Source organism: Myxine glutinosa, chromosome 8, assembly GCF_964187855.1.
Source record: "Myxine glutinosa chromosome 8, kmMyxGlut1.1, whole genome shotgun sequence".
Taxonomy (NCBI): Eukaryota; Metazoa; Chordata; class Myxini; order Myxiniformes; family Myxinidae; genus Myxine; species Myxine glutinosa.
The window spans coordinates 89,954,447-89,965,306 of record NC_136268.1 but is presented as its reverse complement, the minus strand read 5'-3'; the positions used below and the strand labels follow the sequence as shown (position 1 = coordinate 89,965,306).

The following is a 10,860-nucleotide window of genomic DNA, read 5'->3' as shown; positions in this document are numbered from 1 at the left end:
GATTTTGCATGGGTCAAAGGTTAGTCTGTCAACATCGTAATGAGAATTTTGCACTGCTAAACCACAGATTTTGCACCCTGTTATTTTTTTCATTGTATTTCTTCACGAGGAGGGCAAATTAGGGGAGACATATGGCATTCACTTGCCTGCAATCCTAATTAGTGTGTATTGTGTGGATGGATCAGGCATCAGTAAAGTCGGTATTGGGTGATGCATTCCAAGAGTTGCTGCCGATCACCGTTCAAAGTTGCTGCCGATCACCATTCAAAGTTGCTGCCGATCACCATTCAATGTTGCTTCTGATCACCATTAAATGTTGTTGCCGATCACCATTCAAAGATAATGCCGATCACCATTCAACGTTGCTGCTGATCACCATTCAAAGTTGCTGCTAATCACCAATCAAAGTTGCTGCTGATCACCATTCAAAGTTGCTGCTGATCATCAATCAAAGTTGCTGCTGATCACCATTCAAAGTTGCTGCTTATCACCAACCAAAGTTGCTGCTGATCACCATTCAAAGTTGCTGCTGATCACCAATCAAAGTTGCTGCTGATCACCATTCAAAGTTGCTGCTTATCACCAATCAAAGTTGCTGATTAAAGTTGCTTTGAAAAAGATCAAAGTTTGACTTTGATCAAAGATGATGCCGAACAACGCTCAAAGTTGCTGCCGATCACCGTTCAAAGTTGCTGCCGATCACCGTTCAAAGTTGCTGCCGATCACCGTTCAAAGTTGCTGCCGATCACCGTTCAAAGTTGCTGCCGATCACCATTCAAAGTTGCTGCTTATCACCAATCAAAGTTGCTGATTAAAGTTGCTTTGAGAAAGATCAAAGTTTGACTTTGATCAAAGATGATGCCGAACAACGCTCAAAGTTGCTGCCGATCACCGTTCAAAGTTGCTGCCGATCACCGTTCAAAGTTGCTGCCGATCACCGTTCAAAGTTGCTGTCGATCACCGTTCAAAGTTGCTGCCGATCACCGTTCAAAGTTGCTGCCGATCACCGTTCAAAGTTGCTGCCGATCACCGTTCAAAGTTGCTGCCGATCACCGTTCAAAGTTGCTGCCGATCACCGTTCAAAGTTGCTCCCGATCACCGTTAAAAGTTGCTGCCGATCACCGATCAAAGTTGCTGCCGATCACCGTTCAAAGTTGCTGCCGATCACCGTTCAAAGTTGCTGCCGATCACCGTTCAAAGTTGCTGCCGATCACCGTTCAAAGTTGCTGCCGATCACCGTTCAAATTTGCTGCCGATCACCGTTCGAAGTTGCTACCGATCACCGTTCGAAGTTGATGCCGATCACCGTTCGAAGTTGATGCCGATCACCGTTCGAAGTTGATGCCGATCACCGTTCGAAGTTGATGCCGATCACCGTACAAAGTTGATGCCGATCACCGTTCAAAGTTGCTGCCGATCACCGTTCAAATTTGTTGCCGATCACCGTTCAAAGTTGATGCCGATCACCGTTCAAAGTTGCTGCCGATCACCGTTCAAAGTTGCTGCCGATCACCATTCAAAGTTGCTGCCGATCACCGTTCAAAGTTGCTGTTAATCACCGTTGCATGATGCATTTGCAAACTTCATGTGAATCAACAAAATGTGTGTGTGTATGTGTGTGTGTGTGTGTGTGTGTGTGTGTGTGTGTGTGTGTGTGTGTGTGTGTGTGTGTGTGTTCCGTAAATTCCTCATCTAGCGAACTGAACGAGTTGAAAACTGGAGGTTGTATTCGGAGTCTGCGCAGGAATGTTTTATGTGGTAAAAAAAAGTCATCGTCGCTGAAGTTCAGGGTTGGGAGAGGACTCAAATATTCTCTATGTAAATAAAAGTATCTCAGGCAAAAATTGGGGTCCTTTCACGACAATTTCTACTACACACCCAACTATGGTTTTCACTCTAGTTTTAAGCAGTTATTCTCTGCAGAAGACTGTAAATAGAACTGTAATCACTTAAGTTACGGGCAATCCTTACTGCATTACATAAGCCATAATAGCGTAACTGCATAACCTATAGTTATCCCAAAGTTAACTTAAACTACCAGGAAGTATATTAAATTACAACGAACCATATTTGTTCCATATATGCAGTACATATATATTTGAACCATACATACAGTTCTAACCATACCATATTTGCCTGGGATGGCAAAGCGCCACTCCTGGTGGAAGGAGGTATTACAAGTTGTACTGAAAATGTGAAATAACACGTTCGCATCCTGTTAGACCTGAGCTCCTAAAAAACGGGGTGCTCGGGGAGGAAGGTCACGGGGGCTCAATCAGCAAGCGAGAATGGCACGAGACTACGGCTGTAGATGCAATTAGGCCGCAATTGCTTGTAGAATTGGAGTTATGATGAGAAACAGAACTGACCTGGTGCTCACACCATCTGTGCGACCCTGCTGGGGTCTCTGGGTAGATTAGTTAATAGCAAAGGGTGTTCCGCTGGAAACGGCAGGGCATATGTTCCCCGCAACGAACATTTTATAAGCGACACAGACGGACTCTCCGTGGAGTTGTCACAGGTGCTCTGTCAGCGGTAAATTTCACAAGTGTTAACACTTTGAAAACGCAGGCAGCCTGTTGGTGAAACCCACACCGTCGTTTCCAACTTGTACCAAACATGACAGTGAATTATGGGTTTTATGGCGGGCACACAGGAGTTCGATAATTAATTAATTGATGTGAAAACTCATGACCACGTGTGGTTTAAAACGCGTATAATTTCCCGCGATGCTTTAGTCACATAATTGCCATTGCTTATATCCAATGAAGCCTCGTCCCTCGGTGTTTCATCGTCATGTACATGCAGAGGCCGCACAGGTAGCCACACCGAAAACCACCGGTCGCACATTAGCACAAAGAAAAACCCGCATCAGCATCTGTTGCAATTGTGCGAGCGCGCTTCATTAAACATTATTATTGTACTTACATGGAAAAGCGCAACTCTTATGGATTGCACAGCAACGAGTGCATGAATGTTATTTTGTTTGTCAATGCCCTTGATACAGGGTTGCAAGTTGGCTCAACTGCCTGAACGTTTGATTGGAGATTCGAATCCAGACCCCTGTGGGTTATGAAATGCTAACCCAAGCAGCGCATTCCCTTGTTGCCAGGAAACTGCTTTGATACCGTCCGCAATAGATGGGTACTTGGACCAGACACAGCAAGGCAAATAATCTGGAATATGACGACGACGATGCCAGACACCAAATCATGCACAGAAATCTGCACAAACAATGTACTGTTAACAGAAAGTGTTTGTTGCGCAAATAGGTAGTACTATCGTGATGATACGAGGTAATTCCAATGAGGATGTAAATATTCTATTTTTGGGCAATTCCCCCGGAAGTTTTAGATGACCACCGGTTAGCAAATCATTTTGTCAGCGGTTGATCCTAAACTTTTCCTCTCACGCTGCGCTAACTCCCACCCTGTAGGCAGGCTGACCATGTGAACCTGCATTTGCATATCTGCTCCCTATCCTTAGTTCAAACTCACCATTATTTGAGACTGGCCGTCTAATTGGTAGGCTGATATCAAAGATGGACTGAAGGTGGAGCAAAGGGAAGACAATGACAATTTAGCTCCAGTAAACTCTTGTTTTTTACTGGAATCACTACTCCAGTATAGTCTACATGTTACTGGAATCTTTACTCTAGTTTATATCGGACTAGCAGAAGTACCCGGCATTGCCGAGCGGGTGAGGAGGGAAGGGGAGGGGGGATGGGGGGAGAGGGGGAGGGAGGGGCGGGAATGTGAAGGGGGAAGGGGAGAGGGGAGCGGAAGGGGAAAGGGGAGGGGAGGGGGGCAGAGGGGGGAGGGGGAGGGTGGAGGAGAGGAGGGAGGAGGAGGGTGGGGTAGGAGAGGGGAGAGGGAGGGGCGGGATTGGGGGAGGGGAGGGGGGAACGGGAGGGGAGAGGGAGAGGGGGAAAAGGGCAGGGGGGAAAGGAGGGGAAGGGGGAGGGGATGGGAGGCAGGAGAGGAAGGGGGTTCATTTTTATGCTGATGGGTGAATGTGGCGTTCATCACGTTTCTGAGTTAAGTGTGATGCCGATCAGGAAGAAGAAGAAGCCATACTACCAAATTCATACACTTCCAGAATTGTTTGATTTATTTGTATTCAAATGTCTGGTGATTATTTTGTATTCATTTATGCAAATGTGTACTTGTATATAACTGTCATTAATTTTAAAAGGCTTAGGCACTATCGAGTGATTTTTATATATATTTTTATTTTACTCCAAAAAAACGTTTTTTTTTTTCATAATTTTTAATTTGCATAAAACACCCCCAGGCACTCACTGATGAACCTCTGAAAGTTTGAGGAAGATCCGTTCAACCAGCTCTGAGAAAAATGGTGACACACACACACACACACATACACACACACACACACATCTTCTCTCTTATATAGCAGACAAGCAGAAGTACCCGGCGTTGCCGGTCGGGGGAGGGGAAGGGGGAGAGGGGGGGAGAAGGGCATGGGGGAGAGGGGGGCGGGGGGGTAGGGGAGGGGAGAGGGGGAAGGGGAGGAGAGGGGGGAAGAGGAGGGGAGCGGGGAGGGGAAGGGGAGGGGAAGGGAGGGGGGAAAGGGTTGGAGGGCTAAGACTTTTACTAAGACTTTTATCATGAAGACCACATTGCTAAGACTTTTATCACTTCGAGCTAAGCAGCACTTCTGCAATTTTATCACAGACTTCTCGTTGCTATTGCATCATGTTCATCCAAGAAATATAATTTGACTGCTTTTGTGACCTCCAGGTCCATTTTATTTTATCACACTTCACTGATGGCACTCGACTATAGTGCAGCTGGGAAATTATCTCATGGAATGTCTCTCAATAACACAACCAAGTCATGCTTAACATGGGATGTGGGAATATCAATCAAAAGCAAAACCATAAAAACTATACTATCGAACAAGACCTATCAGAAAACGCAAACGGGTGTAGAAAACGAATTCTCAATGGCTCAAAAACAAAACAAAAAACTAACGCCTGCTGCCAATCCATAAACAGGAAACAAAGCCATAAACCATAAAACAGTAGAGTGCAGCACACACGAATGCTAAGTGGGATGAGAAAAGAGTGTAGAGTTGGGACAGCCAATCAGCCTATACGTTTGGGTTATTAGGGATAGCCAATCCGTGTTGACGAGTGAAAACGTCTGACCGATCAGCAACACTTATAGTGCTGTGTTACACAATTTGGGTGGGGATAGGTTGGTGGGTAGTAGGGGTGGGGAGGAGTGAGAAGGAGCTGTATAAATGAATGAATGAATGAATGAATGAATGATCGTTTTAAGGCCATTTCTCCCCGCTGGAGCGGGGGTTAGCCTTGCGGGCCCCATGACAATCATGGTTCCCTGTTTGAGGCAATGTTTTTTTATGGCCGGATGCCCTTCCTGACGCCAACCCTTGGTCGCCTCTTACGATGCGCAGGGATACGGTGTACCTATTCTTAACCGGGGTACACACCGTGGTGGGTAGTAGGGGGCATATATATGAGCATAAAATCTTCGATAGATTAATTATGAATAAATCATCGCACATGATCATATTGCATGATTAAATGCATGAAAAAGTTCCTCGTAACCTCGATAATAACCTGAACAGGAAGATATTTTGAAAGAATTTGATATTTGAAGACCAAACAACTCATGGTATGCTCAGAAAGTACACAGCCACCTGGAAGCTCATGGCAAGGCTTCCGGATGAAAATGTAGCATGAAGTCCGGAACATGCAGAGTGCTGTGTATATAGTGACAATGTGAGGTACTCACAAAAACTTCCACAAAGACAGATGTTGAGCTGCTGAGAGGAGGATGCCCCCCGTCGGTAGCTGTAATTGTCAGCTCAATAAGTCCTCCAGGAACATGCTCGTAGTCCAGCTCTCGTGCCAAGGTCACAACTATGAAAAGAGAGTTTAGAGGACATTTTTGATGACGTTTCTTGCAAGTTCCACGACTTTTTATCTAAAATATCGAAGCTCACTTGGAGCTGCTAATTGTTTGTGCGAGTAAACCAACATGCGCAATTTGAAATTGTATTTTGAGGCGTCAATTCCAGGAGCAGGCATGCGGATGCAGAAATCACGTTTACTTTTAAGCTCACAGCATCGTTTCCATCAAATGCATTCAGTTAATTACATTCAATGATTACCAATAACATAATGAAATATTGTTCAACCCCAAAGTGATCATAGGAGCCTATTTTTCATCAAGCTTGCTTTGTTAATGCAAGTTGCACTGTTTTTGCCTTTTAGAGATGAAATTCATCACATACTGGAGGCATGAACATTTAACAACATAATCAGCCATTTATTATATGTTTAAATCTTACATAACATGTTATAAACCATTGTGCACCAGGTTCGGTATTAATAAGTCTAGGAATTTGTATAATGTTAACAGGAGATGAAATGATTCACAGGAGAGTGCATAAACCTTTTATCAAATGCCCAGGTGAAATATTTTCATGAAGCTTATCCTGGAAGACCTGTAGTCAGGTGCTAATGTACCACATTGAAAAATTCCATGAGTCTAGTAATGGTAATTACCTGCGTGGTTATGTTTGGATTGGATAATAAAAAATAAAAAAATAAAAATTTAATAAAATAAGAAATTAAAATAATAATAATAAATAATTAGGTGGATGGAGGTTATGTTTTCACCCCTGTCTGTCTATTTGTTTGTGTGTATTAGACAATTTACACAACGTTTAGACAATTTAATACACTTTGGACACTTTAGATCCCTTTTGCTCTTTCACCCTAAGATCCTGGGTTCCAATCCCGGTCGATCGCTGAATTAACGCCAGGGGGGTTGACTCAGCCTGTCATCCTTCCGAGGTCGGCTAATTGAGTACCAGTTCACTGTTAATTCCCTGTTTGTCGTTAAAGGCGGCAAAAAGGGTTGGCGTCAGGAAGGGCATCCGGCCGTAAAACATTGCTTCAAAAAGGGGACCAAAAAACAACAACAACCACGGTTCCCGAAAAAGGCCAACCCCCGCGTTGCGGGGAAAAATGGCCTCTAAAGGTGGTTATATTATTTATATATACCCTAAGACCCCTTTAGACAACTTACACCCCTAAGATCCATTTACACCCCTTTATTACTCTTAAGACACTTTAAACGCCTTATACCCGTTGGACCTTTCAATCCTTTAGACCTTTTAAGACCCTTACGACAATTTATACCCTTCAGAAAATAATAATAAATTCACCGGAAATCGTTTTTGACGACTTTTTCCTGCCTTCATTCACATCGCACCACAAGTTGTAATGACGAATCGAAACTAATATCGCAAAGCAAAACTGATGTTGGGAAGTTAAACTGAAACTACTGATTTCCGGATCAAATCAGAAACCAGAATGAAATGCTGTGAGAAATAACGAATGGAAATGCCCGAAAGCAAAACGATGGGACGTATCGAGGCTGAAGAAAGGGATGGGTAAAGCCATGTGGAGAGGGATGAGAGTGCCTGGACTGAAGAAACCAGGTTTGTTATGATAAGTGCCTGGAGGTGGTCGTTTGGCATGGAAAGAACTCGAATGATCTTCAGTCAGCCAGTAGGCTCAAAAAGTGCCTAAATCAGCTTCCCATCCGAGCTTCCATAATTTCACTCTCACTACTAAATAGTACTTTAGAGGTACAACAAGAATGGATTGGAAATCTTGGCTGGTGAAATGGAATATGGTTGTCAAGGTTACCGACTCCACCCACTACGATATCTACTCGCTGAATATTTACACTGAATTCTCGTTTCTACCAATACACACTCCAAAACACTTACCATTAGAGATGATACATCGACGAGCCCATCACCATTGAGCTGATGAGCTTGTTTTAAAAATCTCGACCTGGCTATACACTATCACCCCAGTGTTTCACAGGCAGGATGATGCATCAATATATGCGCCATCCATTACAAGGACAAGCCATATAACCCATCTGCCAGCAATGGTGGTTAGTGGATGTTAAAAATCCCATTGTTTCTTTTGAGGAGTATGTCAGTTATTTTTGGCACCCTGAACAGATTATAAATTCCTTCTCCTTCAGTCGAGTATCCCGTGATGGAGTGGCAATCTGTGCAGGGTAGATTCTAACCTCACATTTCTCAACTTGGCATACTATGCCCCAATGCACTGTTAAAATATATATATATTAGTTGGGTATGCTTACCTGTAAGCAATAACGAACCATGCTTCGTACGTAGGTACATAGTAAATATAATCTTTATGATTGATTGTACGCAAGCTTCATCAACCTTCTGCTAGATATCGATTTCACAGTTTGTATTTCACAGTTTAGTTACAGAAATTACAATTTTCAAATGCTAGATATCGATTGAGGTTTTTATATATATATATATATTTTTACGAACACTTTTACGGTTTTCATAAATTTTCATTTACAGATGCTTTCTGACAGTTCTGTGACTAGATAGCAATTGAGGTTTTTATTTCACAGTTTACAGTTCTATAAACTTCAACTTTCAAATGCTAGATATCAATAAAAAATTAATTATTTTTTTTACGAACGCTTTTACAGTTTTTCCATATTTTTTAATTTATGGACACTTCACGATGGTTTTGTGATTTGTCCCGGTGTATCAGCTTCGATGTCTGTTGGCACGCCAAATATTGAGCTTTCTACGTGACCAAGAAGGTACCGGATATTAATATCAGTCAGTCAGTGAGTCAGTGGTTAGAATAAGCTTTATACATTAGATATAAGGGGGAAATGGCGGCAAGACAAGCAGAAGATATAAAGTATTGTTCAGGGTGGTTAACACCGAGACCCGTGAACTGATGGGCCTAAAACAGGCTTTAACTCAGAGGCGTTCAGAATTATGGCGATAATATATAACTATACGCTTGTGTACGCGGTTGAGGAGAAAGACGACAACCTTAAGGCTTTTATAAACCAAATACTTTATTCCCGAACAAAAAGCAAGGGCAAATAAAATCAATATAAACACTATATACAATGTGGTAAACTAATGAGGTGAAATAAATCCTATTAAAACGAAGGCGCCAGGCGGGGTGAGGGACACAAAACCGGGTGACTTATCTCTTGGTGTGGCAACGGGGAATGAGCGACAAAAGGGTGATGAGGATTCGGGCAGGATGATCACAAGCAATGATCACAAGCAATCAGAGAGGACAAAGACAACACTAGGGCCAAAGCAGGTAGGCAGGACGACCTCCTTAATCCATATAAATGTCCTTCAATTCTGCCCAGAACTCCCTCAGTTCTCTTCAGGAACTCTGTGAACACAACCGTTCCACTCACACACCTCTCTTATTCTCCTCAGCCTCTCAGAGCTCCTCTGGCTTCTTTTCCCGCTCATACTGGTTCCTCCCCTTCGCCTCAGCCTCTCAGAGCTCCTCTGTCTTCTTTTCCCGCTCGTACTGGTTCCTCCCCTTCTCCTCAGACTCTCAGAGCTCCTCTGTCTTCTTTTCCCGCTCGTCCTGGTTCCTCCCCTTCTCCTCAGCCTCTCCACTGAACAGCGAGCTTCACAGCACCCTGTTTCCTGCCCAATTCTCCTCACAGGACTCACTGAAAATGACAGGCATGTCTTGCCGAATTAACAACGCTTGCCCCTCCTCCAGGCTTTGAGCTCCGCCCCCGTCTAGGGGACGATTATAGCTCCGCCTCTCTCTTCTGCCTGGCAGAATGTCACCCGGCACGCCGGGTGGAGGTTTATATGAGGTTTTTACAGTGTAGTGGGGCGGCTTAGCCCAAATATTCAAAAGAATTGTGCATTTTGTGAAACAAGCACCAAATTTGGCACAAATGTACATTAATATGTTGCGAACATTTTCAGATATTGGGCCACTTGAAATTCCGTAATTGTTTTTTTCAAATTTTTTCAAATTTCGTAATTTCAAATTTTTTGGGTGACACCGTCACAATTTCGGTCTTCGAGGCCGGCCGATAGGCAAAGTGTGACCGGAAGGGACGAGGTTCTCCTGACCACGTGGCCCTCGATCTGAGAAGCGAGAGGCGTTCCATTAGTGGACGCGCCCCTCACGCCCGACTTTTGGGCGGCCCCGGCAGGCCGTTTGTTTTGACGTTCCGTGACAGGCCCCGCACCCCCACCTCCGGGCCGACCGGAAGCTTGTGCTGAGTACATCATACCTGAACAACTCAGTGAGGCAGAACACAGCAGTGCACACCAGGGTGACCCCTTCAGTGCATAAACCAATTAACCTGTCCACTGCAGGGCATATAGAAATGAAGTTATTTTCTGCATATAATAATAATATAAGTTCAGTTCTATATAACAATTTCTGTTATCACCACTACCACTACAACTACCACTACTACAAGCTTTGTCTGGAATTTTGTGGACTAACAGACAAACAGACATACAGACAAGCTGGGATCAAAACATTACCTCCTTCCACCATTGAGTGTAGAGGTAAACATCATGGAAATTATATCATGCCCTAGATTTAATTCATGCTTACCCGTGTATTTGCTTCACTGGTTCACAAGGTCTTTTGCATACATGTAATTCAGACTCTCGTCTTCATTGCTGACCACACAATGTTCGCAACATATTAATGTACATTTGTGCCAAATTTGGTGCTTGTATCACAAAATGCACAATTCTTTTGAATATTTGGGCTAAGCCGCCCCACTATATCGGCCGGCCTCGAAGACCGAAATTGTGACGGTGTCACCCGAAAAATTTGAAATTACGAAATTTGAAAAAATTTGAAAAAAAAAATTACGGAATTTCAAGTGGCCCAATATCTGAAAATGTTCGCAACATATTAATGTACATTTGTGCCAAATTTGGTGCTTGTATCACAAAATGCACAACAGGTTTGCTATGCTGCTACACTAGTGT

The 10,860-nt window shown here is 43.6% G+C and overlaps 1 protein-coding gene across 1 annotated transcript in view; it reads right to left on the bottom strand.

Annotated features, from left to right (window-relative positions):
- LOC137416665 (cadherin-23) overlaps nucleotides 1–10,860 on the bottom strand; it is a 311,457-nt gene that overhangs the window by 84,499 nt on the left and 216,098 nt on the right. Inside the window, exon 21 of the mRNA XM_078783975.1 lies at nucleotides 5,781–5,908. Coding sequence (XP_078640101.1) covers nucleotides 5,781–5,908 — 128 coding nt within the window. The remainder of the gene's footprint in view (nucleotides 1–5,780; nucleotides 5,909–10,860) is intronic.